This window comes from Bufo bufo, chromosome 1 (assembly GCF_905171765.1).
Source record: "Bufo bufo chromosome 1, aBufBuf1.1, whole genome shotgun sequence".
NCBI lineage: Eukaryota > Metazoa > Chordata > Amphibia > Anura > Bufonidae > Bufo > Bufo bufo.
The window spans coordinates 231,662,410-231,686,929 of NC_053389.1; the positions used below are offsets into that span (position 1 = coordinate 231,662,410).

A 24,520-nucleotide genomic window follows, 5' to 3' on the forward strand; every position below is an offset into this window, starting at 1 on the left:
ATTACGAAACAGCACTGTCTTTGTACATTGAACGTGCAGCCACCCGCTGCGACTTCCTGACCCCGGGTATAATGGAGTCAGACGTGGCTCTTGACACCCTCGTGACAGTCACGATGCACCACAGACTGTCCAGGAGTTGGCAGATGCTTTAGTCCAGGTCTGGGAGGAGATCCCTCAGGAGACCGTCCGCCACCGCATCAGGAGCATGCACAGACGTTGTAGGGAGGTCATACAGGCACGTGGAGGCCACACACACTACTGAGCCTCATTTTGACTTGTTTTAAGGACATTACATCAAAGTTGGATCAGCCTGCAGTGTGTTTTTCCAAATCCAGACTCCAAATCCAGACCTCCATAAGTTGAAATATTTGATTTCCATTTTTTTATATTTTTGAGTGATTTTGTTGTCAGCACATTCAACTATGTAAAGAACAAAGTATTTCAGAAGAATATTTAATTAATTCAGATCTAGGATGTGTTATTTTTGTGTTCCCTTTATTTTTTTGAGCAGTGTACATTCGCATATTAAATACAGAGGAGTCGGAGTCGGAAATACCAAAAACTGAGGCGTCGGAGTCAGAGTTGGAGTCGGAGCATTTATCTACCGACTCCACAGCCCTGTATTTAAGGCTCCATTCACACGTCCGTGGTGTGTTGCGGACCCGCAAATTGCGGATCCGCAAAACACCCGACCGGCACCCCTATAGAGATGCCTATTCTTGTCGGCAGCTGCGGACAAGAATAGGACATGTTCTATCTTTTGCAGAGCTGCGGACCTGAAGATCGGGGCCGCGCTCCGCAAATGCGGATGCGGACAGCACACTGTGTGCTGTCCGCATCCATTCCGTCCCCATAGAGAATGAATGTTTTTTTAGGCTACTAGTGTGAAAGTAGCCTAAAAAAAAAAGTAGAATTTAAATAAATAAAATAAAAAAATAAAAACACCCACACCAACCAAAGCCATTGCTATTGTCAGCCAATTCATTCAAAACTATACATAATTTATATCAAAATGACCAACACAAAATAGGAAACTTATTTTAATCATTTATTTTGGTCAGTTCTCATATTAAAAAATTAAGAGGCTATAGTTTTGTTTTTGGCAGTTTTCCCAAAATAAAGCTAAAAAAAGAGAAAAAGATCTCTAAAAATCATATTAATAAAACGCTCAAGGTGTCACGTTAAAAAAAAAAAACATCGCAAAAATAATTTTGGTAGTCTAACAAATCAAAAAATGTCTGGTCATGAATGTCTTTTCAGGCCTGGTCATTAAAGTGTTAAAGGGCTTTTCCAGGTTCAACATATTCATGACCTATCGTCAGCGTAGGTCATCAGTATCCGATTGTTGGGGGTCCGACACCCCTACCGATCAGCTGTTTTCTGCAGTCTCTGGCCCTGGAACAGGCAATGTGAATGGAGCAGGAAGCACAGGTTCATTCACAGCGTAGGGGCCATGGCGGGTTACTGCACACAGCTCCCATACACTTGGTGTCACTAGGTGTCAGACCGCCATCAATCTGACATTGACGACCTATCCTCAGGATCCGGCAAAACGTATGCCAACTGATTGCATTTTAAGACTGATCAGGATCCTGATCCGTCTTAGGGCTCTTTCACACTTGCGTTCTTGTCTTCCGGCATAGAGTTCCGTCGTCGGGGCTCTATGCCGGAAGAATCCTGATCAGGATTATCCTAATGCATTCTGAATGGAGAGAAATCCGTTCAGGATGCATCAGGATGTCTTCAGTTCCGGAACGGAACGTTTTTTGGCCGGAGAAAATACTGCAGCATGCTGCGCTTTTTGCTCCGGCCAAAAATCCGGAACACTTGCCGCAAGGCCGGATCCGGAATTAATGCCCATTGAAAGGCATTGATCCGGATCCGGCCTTAAGCTAAACGTCGTTTCGGCGCATTGCCGGAGCCGACATTTAGCTTTTTCAGAGTGGTTACCATGGCTGCCGGGACGCTAAAGTCCTGGCAGCCATGGTAAAGTGTAGCGGGGAGCGGGGGAGCAGTATACTTACCGTCTGTGCGGCTCCCGGGGCGCTTCAGAGTGACGTCAGGGCGCCCCAAGCGCATGGATCATGTGATCACATGGATCACGTCATCCATGCGCATGGGGCGCTCTGACGTCACTCTGGAGCGCCCCGGGAGCCGCACGGACGGTAAGTATACTGCTCCCCCGCTCCCCGCTCCTACTATGGCAACCAGGACTTTAATAGCGTCCTGGGTGCCATAGTAACACTGAACGCATTTGGAAGACGGTTCCGTCTTCAAATGCTTTCAGTACACTTGCGTTTTTCCGGATCCGGCGTGTAATTCCGGCAAGTGGAGTACACGCCGGATCCGGACAACGCAAGTGTGAAAGAGGCCTTACAAATGCATTTCAAGAACGGATCTGTCTGTCCGTTTGTCATACGGACAAACGTATCAGCTTTGATTTTTTTTCCCACATTTTAAACAGTCTGCGCATGTTTTAAGGTCGTGTGCATGTAGCCTAAGTCATCAATATCGGTTCAGCAGGGGTCTGACAGTGCGCACGTTCCGTCTCCCTTCTCTCTTCCTACTCGCCATAGACATAGAAGCAGCTGCAGGAAAGAGATAGGAGACAGCATGCGCGCACTGTGCGTGCCTTGACTTCATACATCTGATCGGCGGGGGTGCCAGGTGTAGGACCCCCGCCGATCTGATATTGATGACCTATCCTGAGGAGAACCATTTTAATTCCCTGCTTTCACCAGATATAATGAACCCGTGTGATAATCCCTGTGAGAGCTGTAATAGCGGCCATTGTCACCCAGCTTTCCCAGATACAGATATAAGCAAGGAAGTTATTTCTATCTAGATACTCAGTGTATTTAGGCCTTCGTTCCTGACTGTGTGCCAGCCTGTCATGGAGATTTGTGTCTGTTTATTTGAGCAGGGCCGGCCTCTGTACCTGCGCCGCTGCTCTCACCTGGACGGCAGATGTTGTGTGTCCATGGAAGCTGGTGGCACAGACTTTGTCTGATTTCTCCTCTTTATTCAGGGATAATGGGGGTTGTAGTGCCAGGAACAGGTGGAATGTAAACGTTCTGCCTCATTTTTATATGACATCACCGGTGCCGCATTGCTGCGATTTCTCATACAATGACGCCGTGCAGAGGGAGATTTATGATCTTTTTTTGGTGTCTCTTATGGAAACATATCCAACTGAGCGTGCCGGATGAGCTGCCGTAGGGTGAGCACCAGGCCTTGTTAACCTCCCCCATTCCTACCCCCTGTAGTATACATTGGCGTCATGACTCTCTACCTATCTTCCTCTCAGCCCGAAAATAGAAGATTGAGATCAGAAAAAGACCTCCTGGTCCATCTAGTCTGCTGTTACATTATTTTATTTTATTTTTTATCTAATTATTTGATACCTTTATTGATATATTTTGTTTTTTTATTGGGTGTGGGTAGAAGGTGCAGGTTGTCACAACCCAAAGAAAGGGTAATGGGCTGGGCCAATCTATAACAGCTGCCTGAGCCAAAAGTCTTGTTTTTCCAGGGTAGGGTGGCATTTATGCAGGCATAAATAACATTGGCATTTCTAAATAGTTTATGGTGTTATCAGTGACAAAAAAGATTTACAGGTTTTTCTGGGTTTCATCCATAACCTGGAAAACCTCTTTAACCACCTCAGCCCCCCTAGCTTAAACACCCTTAATGACCAGACCACTTTTTACAATTCTGCACTACACTACTTTCACGGTTTATTGCTCGGTCATACAACTTACCACCCAAATGAATTTTACCTCCTTTTCTTCTCACTAATAGAGCTTTCATTTGGTGGTATTTCATTGCTGCTGACATTTTTACTTTTTTTGTTATTAATCGAAATTGACCTAAATGTTTGCAATAAAATGACATTTTTCACTTTCTGTTGTAAAATTTTTCAAACAAAACTACATTTCTATATAAATTTTTCTCTAAATTTATTGTTCTACATGTCTTCGATAAAAAAAAATGCAATAAGTGTATATTTATTGGTTTGCGCAAAAGTTATAGCGTTTACAAACTATGGTATAAAAATGTGAATTTCCGCATTTTGAAGCAGCTCTGACTTTCTGAGCACCTGTCATGTTTCCTGAGGTTCTACAATGCCCAGACAGTAGAAACACCCCACAAATGACCCCATTTCGGAAAGTAGACACCCTAAGGTATTCGCTGATGTGCATAGTGAGTTCATGGAAGTTTTTATTTTTTGTCACAAGTTAGCAGAAAATGATATTTTTTTTTCTTTTTTTTTTCTTACAAAGTCTCATATTCCACTAACTTGTGCCAAAAAATAACATTTTACATGAACTCACCATACCCCTCACGGAATACCTTGGGGTGTCTTCTTTCCAAAATGGGTTCATTTGTGGGGTATTTATACTGCCCTGGCATTTTAGGGGACCTAAAGCGTGAGAAGTAGTTTGGAATCCAAATGCGTAAAAAATGCCCTGTGAAATCGTAAAGATACTCTGTGGAATTTGGGCCCCTTTGCGCACCTAGACTGCAAAAAAGTGTCACACATGTGGTATCGCCGTACTCAGGAGAAGTAGGGCAATGTGTTTTGGGGTGTCTTTTTACATATACCCATGCTGGGTATAAATATCTCTGTAAATGACAACTTTTCCCATTTTTTTATACAAAGTTTTCATTTTACAGAGATATTTCTCTCACCCAGCATGGGTATATGTAAAAATACACCCCAAAACACATTGCCCTACTTCTCCTGAGTACGGCGATACCACATGTGTGACACTTTTTTTGCAGCCTAGGTGCGCAAAGGGGCCCAAATTCCAATGAGTATCTTTACGATTTCACAGGGCATTTTCTACGCATTTGGATTCCAAACTACTTCTCACGCTTTAGGGCCCCTAAAATGCCAGGGCAGTATAAATACCCCACAAGTGACCCCATTTTGGAAAGAAGACACCCCAAGGTATTCCGTGAGGGGCATGGCGAGTTCCTAGAATATTTTGTTTTTTGGCACAAGTTAGCGGAAAATGATTATTATTTTATTTTTTTCTTACAAAGTCTCATATTCCACTAACTTGTGACAAAAAATCAAATTTTACATGAACTCACCATACCCCTCACGGAATACCTTGGGGTGTCTTCTTTCCAAAATGGGGTCACTTGTGGGGTATTTATACTGCCCTGGCATTTTAGGGGCCCTAAAGCGTGAGAAGAAGTCTGGAATCCAAATGCGTAAAAAATGCCCTGTGAAATCGTAAAGATACTCTTTGGAATTTGGGCCCCTTTGCGCACCTAGGCTGCAAAAAAGTGTCACACATGTGGTATCGCCGTACTCAGGAGAAGTAGGGCAATGTGTTTTGGGGTGTATTTTTACATATACCCATGCTGGGTGAGATAAATATCTCTGTAAATGACAACTTTCCCATTTTTTTTTATACAAAGTTGTCATTTTACAGAGATATTTCTCTCACCCAGCATGGGTATATGTAAAAATACACCCCAAAACACATTGCCCTACTTCTCCTGAGTACGGCGATACCACATGTGTGACACTTTCTTGCAGCCTAGGTGCGCAAAGGGGCCCAAATTCCAATGAGTACCTTTTAGGAGGGCATTTTTAGGCATTTGGATTCCAGACTTCTTCTCACTCTTTAGGGCCCCTAAAATGCCAGGGCAGTATAAATACCCCACAAGTGACCCCATTTTGGAAAGAAGACACCCCAAGGTATTCCGTGAGGGGCATGGCGAGTTCATAGAAGTTTTTTTTTTTGCACAAGTTAGCGGAAAAAAAAAATTTTCTCCCAAAGTCTCTCTTTCCGCTAACTTGTGACAAAAAGTTCAATCTTTCATGGACTCAATATGCCCCTCAGCGAATACCTTGGGGTGTCTACTTTCCGAAATGGGGTCATTTGTGGGGTGTGTTTACTGTTCTGGCATTTTGGGCGGGGCTAAATTGTGAGCAACCCTGTAAAGCCTAAAGCTACTCGTTTGACTTTCGGCCCCTTTACGCACCTAGGCTGCAAAAAAGTGTCACACATGTGGTATCTCCGTACTCAAGAGAAGTAGGGCAATGTGTTTTGGGGTGTATTTTTACATATACCCATGCTGGGTGAGAGAAATATCTCTGTAAATTGACAACTTTGTATAATTTTTTTTTTAAAGTTGTCATTTACAGAGATATTTCTCACACACAGTATGGGTATATGTAAAAATACACCTCAAAACACATTGCCCTACTTCTCCTGAGTACGGCGATACCACATGTGTGACACTTTTTCGCAGCCTAGGTGCGCAAAGGGGCCCAAATTCCAATGAGTACTTTTAGGATTTCACAGGGCATTTTTTACGCATTTGGATTCCAAACTACTTCTCACGCTTTAGGGCCCCTAAAATACCAGGGCAGTATAAATACCCCACAAGTGACCCCATCTTGGAAATAAGACACCCCAAGGTATTCCGTGAGGGGCATGGTGAGTTCCTAGAATATTTTTTTTTTGGCACAAGTTAGCGGAAAATGATTATTTATTTATTTTTTTTCTCTTACAAAGTCTCATATTCCACTAACTTGTGACAAAAAAATAAAATTTGACATCAACTCGCCATGCCCCTCACGAAATACCTTGGGGTGTCTTCTTTCCAAAAAGGGGTCACTTGTGGGGTATTTATACTGCCCTGGCATTTTAGGGGCTCTAAAGCGTGAGAAGAAGTCTGGAATATAAATGTCTAAAAATTTTTACGCATTTGGATTCCGTGAGGGGTATGGTGAGTTCATGTGAGATTTAATTTTTTGTCACAAGTTAGTGGAATATGAGACTTTGTAAGAAAAAAACAAAAAAATATCAATTTCCGCTAACTTGTGGCAAAAAAAAATATATATTTTCTATGAACTCGCCATGCCCCTCAAAAGTGATCTTTATAGCGCCGCAGCGATTTTACGGTGTTTTTGCAGTGATCAGGAAAAAAAAAAATTCTGTCACTGCGGTGGGGCGAACTGAACGCAAGTGTGCGCACAAGATCAGGCCTGATCGGGCGAACACTGCGTTTTTTGTAGAGCCTATAGAACATTTCCTATTCTTGTCCGCAATTGCGGACAAGAAAAGGCATTTTCTATATAGTTCTGGCAATGTACGGATCCGCAAAATGCGGAAAGCACATTGCCGGTGTCCATGTTTTGCGGATCCGCGGTGTCCTTGTTTTGCGGATCCGCGGATCCGCAAAACACATACGGAGGTCTGAATGGAGCTTTACAGGGGGGTGATCAATGACAGGGGGGTGATCAGGGAGTCTATATGGAGTAATCACCCCCCTGTCATTGATCACCCCCCTGTAAGGCTCCATTCAGACATCCGTATGTGTTTTGCGGATCCGCAAAACACATACGGACGTCTGAATGGAGCCTTACAGGGGGGTGATCAATGACAGGGGGGTGATCAGGGAGTCTATATGGGGTGATCAGGGGTTAATAAGGGGCTAATAAGTGACGGGGGGGGGTGTAGTGTAGTGTGGTGATTGGTTCTACTTACAGAGCTGCCTGTGTCCTCAGGTAGCAGGTATATATGACACTGTTAACAAAACAGTGTCTGATATACCTTTCAGGGGTTAAAAAAATCGGATCTACAGCCTGCCAGCGAATGATCGCCGCTGGCAGGCTGTAGATCCACTCGTTTACCTCCCGATCCTGTGAACGCGCGCTCCTGTGTGCGCGCGTTCACAGGAAATCTCGCGTCTCGCGAGATGACGCGCCGATGCGTCAAGGAGGAACAAACCGACCGCCCGCAGGACGCATCCCTGCATTAGGCGGTCGGGAAGCGGTTAAATAGAACCTATAACCTTTCCTGGTCAGTTTTGCTTCCCCCCTTATAAAAACTATTGTGCAGCATCTATTCTTATGGCTCTATGCTGTTTCATTCCTTTATTACTCCTGCTGGAAGTTATGAATCAATTACTAGCAGTTAGCAATGATGGGTGTTACCAGTTGGGGGGGGTTCCTTGCACAGTCTGACACTAACCAATCCGTGCCACCAGTGGCAGACTGTGCAGGGACCCCCCCCCCCCGGGACTCACCCCCCAACTGCTAACACCCATCATTGCTAACTGCTGGCAATTAATTCATAACTTCTAGAAGGAATAATACAGGAATGGCACAAGAAGAGTCATAAGAATAGATACTCCAGAATTGTAATTACAGTTGCAAGTAGTTACTAAAACAGACATGTCAGGAAAGTTTAGAGGTCCTCTTTAAAAGGTTCTTCCCATTTCAGCCGAAGCCGGAATACTTGTCCTATGTGAGGGCCTGGAGTTGTGGAAACAGCCAAGCTGGCTTGTTAGGGTACTTTCACACTTGCGTTTTTCTTTTCCGGCATAGAGTTGGTCAGTTGTAGGCTACATGCACACGACCGTTGTGTTTTACGGTCCGCAAATCGTGGATCCGCAAAACACAGATGGCGTGAGTGTGCGTTCCGCAATTTGCGGATCGGCACAGACAGCCTTTAATATACCTGCCTATTCTTGTCCGCAAAGCGCGGACAAGAATAGGACGGGTTATATTTTTTTTTGCGTAGCCACGGAACGGAGCAACGGATGCGGACAGCACACAGAGTGCTGTCCGCATCTTTTGCGGCCTCATTGAAGTGAATGGCTCCGCATCCGAGCCGTCAAAACTGCACCTCGGACCCAAACAACGGCCGTGTGCATGAGGCCTTATCCTAATGTATTCTGAATGGAGAGTAATCCGTTCAGGATGCATCAGGATGTCTTCAGTTCAGTCTTTTTGACTGTTCAGGCAAAAGATAAAACCGCAGCATGCTACGGTTTTATCTCCGGCCAAAAAAACTGCCTGAAAAACACTTGCCTGAATGCCGAATTTTTTTCCATAGGAATGTATTAGTGCCGGAATGCCGGATCCGTCCTTCTATGCAGACCGAAAAAAAGGTGAAAAAAATAAATGCTGTATCCGTTTTTCCAGATGACACCGGAAAGACGGATCTGGCACTTTAATGCATTTTTCTGACTGATCAGGCATTTTTAAGACTGATCAGGATCCTGACCAGTCTTACAAATGCCTTCAGTTGGCATACGTTTTGCCGGATTCGGCAGGCAGTTCCGGCGACGGAACTGCTTGCCGGATCACTCTGCCGCAAGTGTGAAAGCCTTAGGCCTCATGCACACGACCGTTGTTCTGGTCCGCATCCGAGCCACAGTTTTGGCGGCTCGGATGCGGACCCATTCACTTCAATGGGGCTGCAAAAGATGCGGACAGCACTCCGTGTTCTGTCTGCATCCGTTGCTCCGTTACGTAGCCCCGCAAAAAATATATAACATGTCCTATTTTTGTCCGTTTTGCGGACAAGAATAGGCATTTCTACAATGGGCCGCCTGTTCCGTTCCGCAAATTGCGGAAGGCACGCGGACGGCTTCCGTGTTTTGCGGATCCGCAATTTGTGGACTGCAAAAAAACTGAATGGTCGTGTGCATGAGGCCTTACACTGTTTCTCATGGACGAGAGCTACACAAGCAGCGTAATACAACGAGCGACACGGTTTTTGTAAAAGCGCAGCTCACCGTGCTATGCTGTAGGGTACCTATGGTGGATTTTCCTTGTGACTCAGTGCAACCATGTGAATTTCTTAGGGGGCATGTAATGGCCTTATAGTGGATGGGTACTGCGAGTTCCAGTTGGATCCCCCTCTGGATGTCAGGAATTGTGTCCTCTGACTGCCCCCCATCCTCCATGGTCTCGCTCTTCACCCTGGTGCTAAAAATACAGGTGACTGTTCTCACACTATTCGCCCCGGAGCAGAAATCTGGAAGGAGCCTGGAATGTGACCATCCTGCACCTACAGCAATGCCCATCACACAACAATCCTGGCTTATCCGAGCTGTAAAAATTCCATTCTGTTTTATCTGTTTCTGGTAGCGGGATTGGGGGACAACCAATATAGCCGCCTTACAGCTTCCATAGAGGTTGTCACCAATCTTTCTCAATCTCCTGAAGAGCAAATGGGTCTAGTTATGCAGCGATTCATTCCCTGCTCCATGGAAGGACGCAGCTCCCACGACTATATTTCTGCATAACTAGATTTACCATGAAGTAACTCTGGGTAACAATGCCCATACTGGAGTTATGGTGGCGACGTTGGCTGTCACTCAGCTTTCCCCAGAAACAGATATGACTATGAAACAGCAGAACAGGATATTGATAGAATAAGAATGGTGATATTACCAATTTGTACAGCACCAGTTTCCAGCTGTTGGGAACTACAACTCTCAGCATGCTGAAAGTGACAGTTTTCCAACAGTCGGACACTCATAGGTTGTACACTGAGAGTCGACATTTTCCATCCTTTATTTGTGCAGTGCAGGGGCGTAACTATAGGGGAGGCAGGGGAAGCCTCTGCTTTGGGGCCCTGACCCAGAAGGGGCCCATCCAGGAGGAGGAGGACTAAAGGATTTGGTCAGGGCCCCCTAAACAGTATTACACAATGAAATTATATACAGTGACAGTATGGATAGTGAGGAAAACGGATGGAACAGCTGGTCTGAGAGAGCGATCTGTACTAGCCACAGAAAGGGAGGCATGAAAGGAAGGGGTTGCGGAAAAATTACTGGGGGAGGGGGGCCCATTCAAAAATTTGCTGTGGGGCCCAGTCACTGGTGCAGTGGTTACGCTATATTACGGTGTGGACCTTCTAACATCCAGTAATGGGTTACCTGCCTCTGTAAGAGAGGAAATGACATAGGACAAAATGTCATTGGACAGAACCCATGCCCCATCTGCTATCAGGATTAATCTTTTGCATTGGCAAACCAGACATGACTTTACCCATTACCAAAGCACATCAGTATTTTTTACATCCTCGGTGAACAAAACGTGACTTTTGCAAAGAAAACGTAATTAATGGGATCTGATTGGACTCCTTTCTGATCTAATCTTAGCTGTTTATTCACATTTCCAGCTCTGATTGACAGAAGTTGGCCTGCTTTCTGCATTAGTGCAGAGATCAGCCTGTATGGAGTGACCTCTGCTGGCGGATTAAAGGAAGTACCTCCTGAAAGATATAAAGTCTCGTATAAGGGCTCATGCACACGAGAGTGTGCTGCCTGTGCCAAGCGTTGGGAACCACAAATTGGGGGGCACAGTCAGCACATGTTTGTGTGCATGAGCCCTGAGCAGGAGGAGACTCAATCAGATCGATTTGCAGAATTGTCTGCTGATGACTGATGGTGGATCAATTGGGATTAATTAGCAAATCAGACAGATGCAATATAAATACACTTTGTACAATGCTCAGTTTTTATTCACTTGCTGATGTGAGCGATGGCTGTCTTTGTGCAGCGCTGCAGAATATGTTGGTGCTATATAATCTAATAAAATAAAACTATAATCCCAGGACATTGCCTGCGGCTCATCATATGTCCACTAGAGGGAGATGTCTACTTCAGACTGTCTTATCTGAAAACTGGTTAGGGTAAGGGTGCATTCACACGACCATAAGTGTTTCGCGGTTTGCAAAACACGGATACTGGCCGTGTGCTTTCTGCAATTTGCGGACTGCACATGGCCAGCGCTATATAGAGAATGCCTAACCTTGTCCGTGCTTGCACACAAGAATAGGACATGCTCTATCTTTTTTGTGGGGCTATCTTTGTGGGGCTATCCACTGGAAAAATTTGCGGAACGGGTGCGGATCCATTTATACGGTCGTGTGAATGCACCCTAAAAAAAAGAAAAAAGCTTTAGCTGGAGATACACAAACTAGTTTGATGCGATAAGCGTTTTTTCCACTCTGATTTCTGTGCAAAAAAACTGCAGTGTAATATAGGACCAGCAAATGTACACTTCACTTTTTTCCTTCCGTGCAGAAATAGACCTGCTGTGCGGATTTTGAAATCCACAGCATGTCAATTGTTAGTGTGATTCTGCGCCTTATTTAGTGTGATTTTGCCCATAGACTTCAATGGAAAGTACCACTGTGTGAACACACAATAGATCCGTGTGCTGTCCATGGAGAACACAGACAGCACATGTCTGTGATTCACTGAAGAGTGAATGAAGCCTTAAAGGGGTTTTCCAGTTTAAAGGGAACCTGTCACCTGGAATTTGGCAATAGAGCTGAGGACATGGGCTGTTAGATTGCCGCTAGTACGTCCTCAATACCCAGTCCCCATAGCTCTGTGTGCTTTTATTGTGTAAAAAAACAACTATTTGATACATATGCAAATTAACCTGAGATGAGTCCTTTCCCTGACTCATCTCACGTACAGGACACATCTCAGATTAATTTGCATATGTATCAAATCGTTTTTTTACACAATAAAAGCACACAGAGCTATGGGGATTGGGTATTGCAGATGTGCTAGTGGCCATCTAGCAACCCATGTCCTCAGCTCTATACCCAAAATCCCGGTGACAGGTTCCCTTTAAGGCTACATGCACACAAACGTTGTTTGTTTCCGTGTCTGTTCCATTTTTTTGCGGATAGGATGCGGACCCATGCATTTCAATGCGTCCGCAAAAAATGCGGACAGCACACCGTGTGCTGTCCGCATCAGTATGTCCGTTCCGTAGCCCCGCAAAAAAAAAATAGAACATGTCCTATCCTTGTCCGTTTTAGGCATTGTTACAATGGATCTGCAATTTTCGGACCACAAAACACATACGGTCTTGTGCATGTAGCCTAATATTGATGGCCTTCCCTCAGGATAGGTCATTAATGTCAGATCAGTGGGGGTCCGACGGCGCCCTGTTTAGAGCTGCAGCCTCTTCCTAGACCATGTCACATTCATCAGTCACATGGCCTATGTGCACCTCAGTCCCATTCAAGTGAATAGGCCTAAGCTGCAATTCCAAACACAGCCGCTATACAATGGACAAAGCTGTGGCTTGGTATACTGTTGGGAGCCCACCCGTTCAGACAGGTGATTGGTTGTGGTGCTCGGAAACGGACCCTCAACGGTAGCTTATCAATATTGTACTCCCAGAAAAACCCTTTAAAATGTGCATGCTATGTTCCATGCAAATGGTCCTTTAAAGGGGTTGTCCATTCTGGGACATAAATTTCGGATAAATGCAGGTCCCACACCTGGAACCCCCCCACTACTATCTCCAGGACAGGGCCCCGAAGCGAACAGTGAGCAAGGCGCATATGTGCAGCCACAATGGGACTTCCGAAAATAGGTGTGCTCTCCATTCACTTCAGGGCCCCAGTCTTAAAAGGGTTGTCTCATCTCGCCATTACCAAGGTGAGAAGAGACACAGTCACGACCAACTCGCGGCCGGAAAACAGCAGAGCGGTGCCCCGGCACTCTGCTATTTCGGTAGCTCTTATTGCTGTGCATGAACGCTATGGAAACAGTGTAGCACAGCAAGCCATGCTGTTTCTGAAGCCGCATATGCCTTAGTAACAGCGAGAAGAGACAACCCCTTTAAGATAGGAGGGGGTCCTGCAACGATCTGACCCTTATGGCACATCATATCGATATACAATAAACGTCTCAGATGAGAATTCTCAGAATAGCTCTGGGATAAAATGCTGACTGTTTCCATAACTCGGACAGACTTTAAAGGGGTTCTCCAACAGCAATCAGTTATCCATGATCCACGTGGGTAGGAGGGTCAGTGCGGAATGGAGTGACCACTGCTCCATTCAAATCGGAGAACAGACATCCCCTGATTTTGTGATCAGTGGGGTCCCAGGGTTCAGACACTTTTTCTCTGTCCTGTGGATAAGGGCTCATGCACACGAACGTATATTCTTTCCGTGTATGTTCTGTTTTTGTGGGTTCTGGTCATGGAGAAACAGAAGTTACTCCGTGTCCATTCTGTTTCCGTATGTCCGTATTTCCGTTCTGCAAAAAAATAGAACATGTCCTACTATTGTCCGCATTACAGACAAGGATAGTACTGTTCTTCTAGGGGCCAGCTGCTCCTTTCCGCAAAATACGGAATGCACGCGGACATCATTCGTATTTTTTGCGGATCCATTTTTTGCGGACCTCAAAATACATACGGTTGTGTGCCTGAGGCCAAAGTGTTTTATAGAGGCAGACAGACGGTTGCATGCACAGTCAGCGCTCTGCTGTTTCTCCTCCAATTTTTACATCACAGCAGAGGATGAACTTCAGTTCTCTAAATATCAAAGATCTTGCTTGTTGTCAGTGAATGTAAATCTTCTTATCTACATCTTCCCATGATGCATGTCTGTAAAACGCTGCGGAATATGTCAGCGCTATATAAGTGTGTGAAATAAAAATACATCCAGAGCCTGAAACCATGTCCTGACCTATTACATCCACTAAGAATCTGTTACAATAGCATCCAGGCCAGACAATCCTGAGGCCCCATGCCGGGCCAGTGCTGCGGACTGCAAATTGTGGTCTGCAATAATCGCGGAGCAATTCAAATTGAATGGGATCCGTGATCCGCATCCAACTGTCCGCACCGCAAAAAAGTAGTTCATGCACTACTTTTTTGCGGTGCGGAGGCACGAACAGAAAACCCACTTCCTATCTGTGCCCCCGTTGAGCACCGCATCTCCCGGATTGCGGACCCATATAAGTGAATGCGCGGTGCACACAGACGGTGCCCGTGTATTGGGCACAATATGACCACGGCCGTGTGCATGAGCCCTGAGGTAGATAGCCTGGACAATACACTGATACATAGTAGAAAACTGACTAAACAGCAGACAGGTTGTGCTGAGGATGTGTTTAGAGGACTGTCCAGATTGGATACATTGTGACAAACCTTCAGCTGCGAGAAGTATTTAGGTCAGAACAGGTTTTCAGCCTCTGGTTATATATATAAAAAAAAAAAAATTGTTCATATTCACTGGCATCAAGCACAGATCTTGAAAATGGTGAGGTATTTAAAACACAAAAACTGATGTGAAGTAAAACATAGTTGTCTCTAGCAACAAACCAGATTGATTCTTTCATTTTACAAAGAAGCGCGAAATTGGAATTTGATTGGTTGTTATGGGCAACTAAATCAGTTTCCCTTTGTACCAGTTTTGATAAATTTCCCCCAAATTTACTTATGTGCCTATGCCAAAAATCTGTGTAAAAATGGCACAAAGAGCATCTAGGGCTTCTACGAGTTTTTCCATTATGCTGCACCAAAATTGTGTCACAACTCTGGCATAAAATCTGTCTCAAAGTAAGGCCTCATGCATACGACCGTTCCGTTTTTTGCGGTCCGCAAAAAACGGAACCCGCCCGTGTGCCTTTCGCAGTTTGCGGAACGGAAAGCACATTGTAGACATGCCTATTCTTGTCCGCAAAACGGACAAGAATAGGACATGCTATATTTTTTTTGCGGGGCCACGGAACGGAGCAACGGATGCGGACAGCACACGGAGTGCTGTCCGCATCTTCTGCGGCCCCATTGAAGTGAATGGGTCCGCACCCGAGCCGCAAAAGCTGCGGCTCGGATGCGGACCCGAAAAACGGTTGTGTGCTTAAGGCCTAACTCAACCAACAGCTGGTAGAGGGTCAGTGAAAAGCGTCCATCCCTGCACCACATTCAGCCAGAGCCCCTGTGATAGATCTGCTGCAGGTCTAAGTTTACCCCATCTGGGTCACAGTATGCCAGAAAGTTTAAGAACTTTTCGTTCTACAAGGATTAAAGGGTTTCTCCATGACCAGAACCCACATTTAGGTTCCATTCACACGTCCGCAAAATGGGTTGCGGAACAGGTGCGGACCCATTCATTTTAAATGGGGATGGAATGTGCTGTCTGCACTTCCGGATCCGCACTTCCGTTCCGCAAAAAAAATAGAACATGTCCTTTTCTTGTCCGCATTTTCTATGAGAGTGCCGGCGATGTGCGGTCCGCAAAATGCAGAATTGCCGGTGTGTAAATGGACCCTTAGTGGGCCACGCAGGGTGGAAGATTCTCTGCCAAGCTCCTGTCTCTGCCAGACTTGTGACCTGCTGTCTACCTGCCTGTCACCACCACCAGCCAATCCATGGCCTCAGGGATGCAGGAATCGCATGTAGCATTTACTTCAGGTTCCTGGTCGCGGTGAACCCCTTTAAAGGTTTTTCTGAATTCAGAATATCCAGGCCTATCGTCAGAATAGGTTATCAATATCAGATAGATGGCAGTCCAGCCCTTGGAGTCCCCACTAATCTGCTTTATAAGGGCTCATCCACACGACCGTATGCATTTTGCGGCCCGCAAAACCCGAATCTGCAAAAAAAAGTGTGACGTTCGTGTTAAATCCGTTTTTTTGCAGATCCATTGTAACAATGCCTGTCCTTGTCCACAAAACAGACAAGAATAGGACATGTGCTAAGTTTTTGCAGAACACACTTGCAGACATATGTGGCCCCATTAAAATGAATGGTTCTGACGGGCTGCAAAAAAAAAAAAAAAACGGACACGGACAAAATATACGTTTGTGTGCATGAGCACTAAAGGATTCTCCCCATTATTCATCCATGGGTTTCAGCAGAGAATCCTCTGACAATTCACCATGCCCCAAAGTTTCCAATGGAAGTCGGCACCGATACTACACAACTCCGTCCATTGTGCAGGATACGGAGCTGGGTGCTGCAGCGCTGCTCCTATTGAACTGCACAATGGGTGGCGCTGTGTAGTTCCAGCTCTGGAGCCACTGGAGAACAGCTGATCGGCAGGGGTGCCGGGTGTCAGATACCCGCTGATCAGATAGAGATAGTCTATCCAGAGGATAGGCCATCACTTTTAAAGGAGTGGACAACCCCTTTAAGCTTTAGTTACTTCAAGCTCGCCTGTTTTTAGGCTTTCAATTAGACCATTTCCTCGTCTCTCTTTCTTTTTTCGACAATTTATAAAAAATCCCACAGCACTTCATAAATGAGACTAGGTGTATTGGTATGAGGTCTCCTGCACACAAACGTGTGCGCCCCGTGGCCGGCACGAACACCGACCGTGGGGCAGCTGCAGTGGACGGAAGTACGGGACGAAACCCCACGGAAGCACTCCGTAGTGCTTCCGTAGTGTTCCGTTCCGCACCATTCCATATCTCTGGATTTGTGGACCTATTGAAGTGAATGGGTCCGCATCCGTGATGCGGAATGCACAAGGAACGGTGCCTGCGAATTGCGGATCCGCAATACGGCAACGGGACACCTACGCTCGTGTGAGTGCAACTACTTGTGGTTATCTTGCAAAACACCCGGTGTGACTGGCAGGCGGCTGCTATCCTGTGTGCTATAAACGTCGTCATATGGTCCTGACCTGGTTATCATCTAACGCGGGGACTGTCAGGGCATGCTGGGAGTTGTAGTTCACCAGCAACTGGAGACCACTGGTATAGTGTAACTATAACATTATCACTTTTTTAAATATATATATATATTATTTTTTTTTCACGTCCTACCAGGTCTGAGAGACCATTAGGCTTCTGCTCACATGAGGTGACACCAGCTTGTACTTTCTCACACCCAAGTGACTACAACTCTTTTCCTGCCACGTATGCCACGAAAGGGTTAAACAGGAAGGAAACCGAGAAAAGGTGGGGGGAACAGTCGCTATGGTAACAAGCCTATTGCACCCGAGACAAAGAAGGCTTAAATCCCGCCCTCGGCCACGCCCTCTTTTTAGCTTCAGCACGCACCACGCTGCGCATGTTCAATGGCGACCCATTTCGGCTCGTCTGACTGGAAGGCACGCCCACAACGCCCCTTTCTTATTTTTTGTCTGCCATCCGCGGCGCCGCGCATGCTCAGAGCGGACTCGTCCGCCCCCTCTTGGCGGTGGCGTCGGAGACGCGCACGTAATTGGACGGCAGCGAGCCCGTCGCGTGTTAACGGTTCAGTCAGGGCTCCGGCCGGCGGTTGCATTCGCTGACGTGAGATAGAAAGGAGCCGAGCAGCGACCGTCGGAGCTATGCCGGGCCCCCCACGATGATCTGGACGGCGAGGCCGGGCTGACTAGAGACTGACGGCGCAGAAGCGCGCTCCTCTCCGTACGCACACACAGCGTCGCCTCAGGCAGCACGACGCTCGCCAGGCCGCGGCCTAGTCAGGGGGATGCCGGAATGGAGACCCACATCTCCTGCTTGTTCCCGGAGCTGCTGGCGATGATCTTCAGCTACCTGGATGTCCGAGACAAGGGCCGGGCGGCTCAGGTATGCGTGGCCTGGCGGGACGCGGCCTACCACAAGTCCGTGTGGCGGGGGACCGAGGCCAAGCTGCACCTCCGCCGCGCCAACCCTTCCCTGTTCCCCAGCCTGCAGGCCCGGGGCATCCGCCGCGTGCAGATCCTCAGCCTGCGCCGCTCCCTCAGCTACGTCATCCAGGGCTTGCCCGACATCGAGAGCCTGAACCTGAGCGGCTGCTACAACCTGACCGACAACGGCCTGGGCCACGCCTTCGTCCAGGAGATCTCGTCCCTGCGCTCCCTGAACCTCAGCCTGTGTAAGCAGATCACGGACAGCAGCCTGGGCCGCATCGCCCAGTACCTGAAGCGGCTGGAGGTGCTGGAGCTGGGGGGCTGCTCCAACATCACCAACACTGGCCTGCTGCTCATCGCCTGGGGGCTGCACGGCCTCAAGAGCCTCAACCTGCGCAGCTGCCGCCATGTCTCCGACGTTGGCATTGGTCACCTGGCTGGAATGACCCGCAGCGCCGCCGAGGGCTGCCTGAGCCTGGAGCAGCTCACCCTGCAGGACTGCCAGAAACTGACGGACCTGGCCCTCAAGCACATCTCCCGGGGGCTGCAGGGGCTCCGCGTGCTCAACCTCAGTTTCTGCGGGGGCATCTCGGACGCGGGACTGCTGCACCTGTCACACATGCGGGGACTGAAGAGCTTGAACCTGCGCAGCTGCGACAACATCAGTGACACCGGCATCATGCACCTGGCCATGGGCAGCTTCCTGCGCCTCACCGGCCTGGACGTCTCCTTCTGTGACAAGGTGGGTGACCAAAGCCTGGCGTACATCGCTCAGGGCCTCTACGGACTCAAGTCCCTGTCCCTCTGCTCCTGTCACATCAGCGACGACGGCATCAACCGGATGGTGCGGCAAATGCATAGCCTGAGGACCCTGAACATCGGCCAGTGTGTCCGCATCACCGACAAGAGCCTGGAGCTTATAGCCGAGCACCTGAACCAGCTGACTGGCATTGACTTGTATGGGTGCACCCGCATCACCAAGAGGGGACTGGAGCGTATCACACAGCTGCCTTGCCTCAAAGTGCTCAACCTGGGGCTGTGGCAGATGACCGAGAGCGAGAAAGTCAGGTGAGGGCCACCGTGCCCAGCTCTGTGCCACTCAAGAGACTTCTAGGACTTGACTGATGCATTATACTGCCTGGTAGGGCCACAAGAGCTGGGAGCAGAACAGGGCCATGTAAGGTGCCAGGGCTAAGTGGCATTAGCCCGTTCTGGCAGTGCTTATAACAGGGGTTGCTACCATTGGTATTGCAAGAGGTTTGATGGAAAGGAGTTCCCGGTGGCATAGGTTACCCACTAGCAGTGCCCTGTGGTCTGATCCATCATGGTGATAGGCAGAGGTCCATGGAGATCCCTTCAGGCCGCACACTTGCCACCATCTTGACAGCTACAGAGCTCTGCACCAACATCTGCTGAGTAGAGCGGCACTGAGCAGGCTGCCAGCCTCCGACCATCTCACACTAATAACACAAAGGTGGTTGTGATAGCCGGGCAGCAGAGGCATCCTGATGTGGTTAACTTATGCCAACAACCTGTCCCTTTTCTACAGTATAAGGAAGGGTTAATGGGAGCTGCGCCCGTAACATTTCTTAAGTTTTCTTTTTCTATGTTTGTTTTGTAAGTAGGAGAAACTTTATCCAACACATTCCCCCCTGGTCCCGGAGACGGGGCCCTTTACTTACGATATTCCTGAAGGTCGGCTACCTCGTTTTAAATTTTTTTTTTTTTTTTTTTAGGTAAAGCTGAGTTTGCCCTCTTCTGTTTGTTTTTAGTGCCTAAACTGGAACAATGTCGTTTTTCGTTTGCTCCTGTAGACATTTCTGCGTCCTGGTAGAACGAGACTTTTTTGATCTGTTATGTAAGGTCAGGGACACACGTGACAGAAAATTCTGCTGCAAAAACATGTAATACATGCGTTTTTGGCAGCGGAAAATCCAGCAGATTTCACCCTCTCCAATGGAAACTGAGAAATCCGTTAAATAAATTGACACGCTGCAGATTTCAAGGCCGTGAAATCGCTGCTTTAGGGCTCATTCAGACGGCCGTATGCTGTCCGCAAAAATACTGAATGCTATCCGTTTTTTTGCGGATCCGCAAAAAAACGGATAGCATTCAGTATTTTTGCGGACCCATAGACTTCAATGGGGCCATGTCCTGATTTTCACGGACAAGTATAGGACATGTTTCATTTTTTTTGCGGAACTGTGGAATAGAAAAGGGCCCCATAGAAGTGAATGGGTCAGCATCTAATCTGCAAAAAAACGGATTCGCATTTTTGCGGATAGCATACGGCCGTCTGAATGAGCCCTTATTCTCATCCACTTCGCTGGTACTGTACAGCGCTGCGGTTATACCGCACATAAATCCGCAGCTATTCAGTCACATGTGACCCCAGCCTTAGAATAATCATGCGTTAGCCCCCCGTTATTTGTGTGGAACAATTTGTAGTTGGCCCCTTAACTTAACCCAGTCACTACCTGCTAGTTCTTTGCAAAAGTATTGCTATTTCCTCAGTTATCCAGAACTGAGTGCCAAAACTAGGGCTGAGAAGTTCTGTAGTATTGGGGGGTTGCTGTCTTTAGGGCAGTCACCCCCTTATGTAGAACACCCCACTAGGGGCGAGCTGCAGTGGAGCCTATTATAAAGATTGTGGCAGTCTAGTCCCTGGGGCTTCTCCAGATGGGTGGGAGACGAGTCCACGAACATTATGAAGGCCGCACAACTACAGCTCCCCCGCTGGTTTTAATACTGTATTAAAGTTAAAGGGGTATTCCAGTAATTTCAAGTTATCCTCTATCTAAGGCATGCGTGCTCAACCTGTGGCCCTCCAGCTGTAGCAAAATGACAACTCCCAGCATGCCTGAACAGCCTACAGCAGGGCATTGTGGGAGTTGTAGTTTTACAACAGCTGGAGGGCCGCAGGTTGAGCATCCCTGCTCTAAGGGATAACCATTAGATCGGCGGGGGTCTCCTGAAATAAACAGTGACTAGAATACCCCTTTAAGTATTCCTTCCACTCTATTTCCCATTGCAAAAGTACTAGCTTACCTTCTAGTGGGAAGAGAGAACCCCCACTAGTTCAGGTTCATAGACTGGTATTTCCTGAATTTCCCACAATCCTTGGTGGGCCGCCTTCTGTTGAGGGCAGAATATTTCCAATTTTTTTGCTCCTGACCAATCTGAGTTGTAGAACTGAAGTGCAGAACTTGCCTTTCGTAACTCTTGCTGCTGAAGGATGTGCAAAGCCGAGCGCCAACTGATGACAATAGTCAAATTATATATGCAAACATCAGACTGTACCCCCCTCCCCCATCATCATCATGAGTGCACCTTTTATTTCTTGTTTTTGAGGCGTTTTATATGGTGGGAGCACAATCCATGGTCGTTCTCAGATTAGGGTTGAATTCTGTTCTCTCTTCTGTGGATCACATTCAGCTTGGTTAGAATTATTTTTTGAAAAAAAAAAAAGTGACTGGTATTTTCTGTTCTGTTGGAAATAACCTTCCCCTCCCCCGTCCATTTCCTAAACATCTCCACAGTTGGATCTCACCTAGAAAAAAAACGTGCCGAATTTCATTGTACTGTCTGTGAATTTGTATAAAAGATCCTCCAAGAAACTCTTTATATTCTTACAGTTAAAAGGTTAAACGGATATTTATATAATAAAAGAGGAAATATGATGTATGTTTTTGAGAAATCTGCTGTTTGCGTGTGTTATTACAATGACAGGGTGGAAAGTCACCAGATATTGCAAAACTACAACCCCTAGCATGCTCTGACAGCCTTTGGCTGTCAGGAGATGATGGTAGCTGTAGGTTTGCAACAGGGGGAGACTTCCGATGTAATATCTCCAGTATGGGGAAGAATTACTTGGTGTAATGCAGCCCCTCTCTATGAAAGGGGTCAGACTGCTAGGACCAAGGTCATGCAACCTCCAGCTGTTCTGAAACTACAACTCCCAGAATCCTCCTTTCACTTCTGTAGGAGTTACAAAAAGGTTATAGCCGAGTAAGTTTGCATGCTGGGAGTTGTAGCTTCCCTGCAGCTGGAGTGCCGAAGGTTGCCGATCCCTTTACTAGTCTATTCAGTCACCTAAATTCAATAATTAAAAGGGGTTGTCTGCGTTCAGAGCTGACCCCGCTCCAGGCCCACTAACGTGAATATGGGAGCATTTTCTGCTCCGATGCTCTCCTTTGCCCTGCGCTGAATCGCGCAGGGAAAGGCATTTTTTTGAGATCTGTTGATGTACCGGGGCTCTCCGTGGGTTAGCTAGGCGGAGGCTTCTGCCTAGCAGTGAGTCTGGTAAAACGGCTAGGGCAGCGCTAAAGCCCACCAAAAAGTGCTGTGATGTCACCAGTAACACTGCTGGGCAGAAGCCTTGCCCTGCGCGATCCTCAGGGTGGGGGGCTGAAGATGGGGATATGTCCGGGTTCAGCTCTGATCCCGGACCACCGCTTTAAATAAAAAAAAATTGGTTGGGGGGAGGGGCTAGACCCAGCTACAACAGTTTGCTAGAATAAAGTGTTTCCCATCTGTATTTTCCAGGAGTTATTTAGTTATTACAATGGGATATTATTGGGGAGGTTCAGGACCCCTTCACTAGTAAACATATGCAGTTCCTTCAAAGTCCACCATCAGCCAAGATATGGGCCCATACTACACTGGTACCACTGAACCTGCCCCAACAGACTGGGTACGGTATGACTTGTTGGGGTACATTTTGCATAGATAGAAACCTGCTCAGTTGTAGATCAGCACCTTAAAAAAAGAACACGCAAGGTAAAAGTAACATAGGGGCAGGGGTGCACAACCAATGAGGCGATTGCCTCAGGTAGGGGGCAACGAAGGGGGATTATCTGTTACTGCAGTATAGTATTGGGAAGCTTGAAATGCAGAGCAGACTAGCCTAGTTTGTGTTGTTTTTTTTTATCTTAATTGGTGTTTTTTGTCTTTTTTCTTTTCCATACACAGCATGTTGACGCTTTGGTGCTTTTTTTTCTTCCCGTTCTCTATCGGTTAAAAAAAAGCCAGAAACACCATTCAAATACTGGCTTAAAAAAGCCACCTAAAGTGCATATGTTATGGGGTGGGGGGAAACAAACTGTTTCTATGTGTTTTGTTTATTTTTTGGTGGGTGGAAAAACACAGGAGCAAATTTTTATGTTTAGGGGGCCAAAGGAATTTTTCTTTGGAGATGCTGTCTACGGCCAGCTTCACTTTCAATCTCTGAGTACAGGAGGCCACAGATCCACCATGTTCCCACTGAACTAAGCTCAACCAGGGCTCTATTGTCCGTCTCCGTACCACTGTAGGGGGTCCTCCTTACACTACCAGAAATTCCAAAACCAGGGGTCAAGAGGGTACTGCAGTCAGTGTTTTCATATTTTTTTTTTTTTTTTGTAGTTGGGCAACAAAAGTGTCCAATAAAAAGAACCCAAAAAGTGCTCCTTCTGGATGCCTGGCCTTACCAGGAGCACCCACTAAGTTAAAGGGGCCCCATGTAATAGTTTATTTTCCCTGCAGTGGGATCCCTAGCCATACACGGCTGTGCAGACAACTGATGGAGCAGTGGAAGCTACAAATGAAGTGTTCACAGCATCCTTATCTCACAAGTGCCTGTGTCTGGATGAGTCCAAGGAAGGTCAAGTAGTTTATTTTCGGTTCTGTAGGGGCGGAAGGCAGAGCCATTATTAAGTGAGGACTACGTGGCGATACCAACAGTACAAGTAATGATGAATGTGGTGGAGTTAGAACACACAATGTGAAAACTTCACTATTTTTGGGTGTGATCTGTCTGAGTCGCATTAGATTTAGGTTTTGCAACACCCATTAGGCACTAAAGAAAATTGCTGTGTCGCAAGGGAGTCACCAGTCCACGTGCCATACGTTGAACTGGAAAAGTTACTTGCAATGTGTGACCAAAAATCCAGCAGGTTTGGATTTTTCTGGGCAGTCACATCACGAGCGATCTCAAACATTACTGGTTGTGCAGTGTGGTCTTGGATGACCAAAGTCACCCGTGACAAATTACACTTTTTTTGGGTTACTTGCCACATAACCTTAGTCTTATGCTGCGCCATTAGTCAGAACACTTGGACTACATGGAAATAATCACAGTCCAGCTTCAGTTGGACTCTATGGGGTAAGAAAAGAAAACTTCTACTGATTTGATGGAGGACGGCTCCAAAGATGTTGGCCTCTTTGTAACACCAATGAAATAACAGGGCCGACCCCCATCTGCTCAGAAATGCCAGGCCAAAAAGGTCAAATTGCCTTTAAAGCACATGGGCTAAAATAGTAGGGAATGGGCAGAAGTCTCCCAAACAGCATTGCACCCCCTATATCCTGCTAGCACCACAGCTACCGAT

The 24,520-nt window shown here is 46.8% G+C and overlaps 2 protein-coding genes across 2 annotated transcripts in view; one reads left to right on the top strand and one right to left on the bottom strand.

Annotated features, from left to right (window-relative positions):
* WNT5B (Wnt family member 5B) overlaps positions 1-24,520 on the bottom strand; it is a 131,898-nt gene that overhangs the window by 50,328 nt on the left and 57,050 nt on the right. The window lies entirely within an intron of this gene.
* Positions 17,747-20,172, top strand: FBXL14 (F-box and leucine rich repeat protein 14). Its single transcript, XM_040436538.1, has one exon. It carries the CDS (start codon positions 18,019-18,021, stop codon positions 19,222-19,224), a length of 1,206 nt encoding a protein of 401 aa, XP_040292472.1. The 5' UTR covers positions 17,747-18,018; the 3' UTR covers positions 19,225-20,172.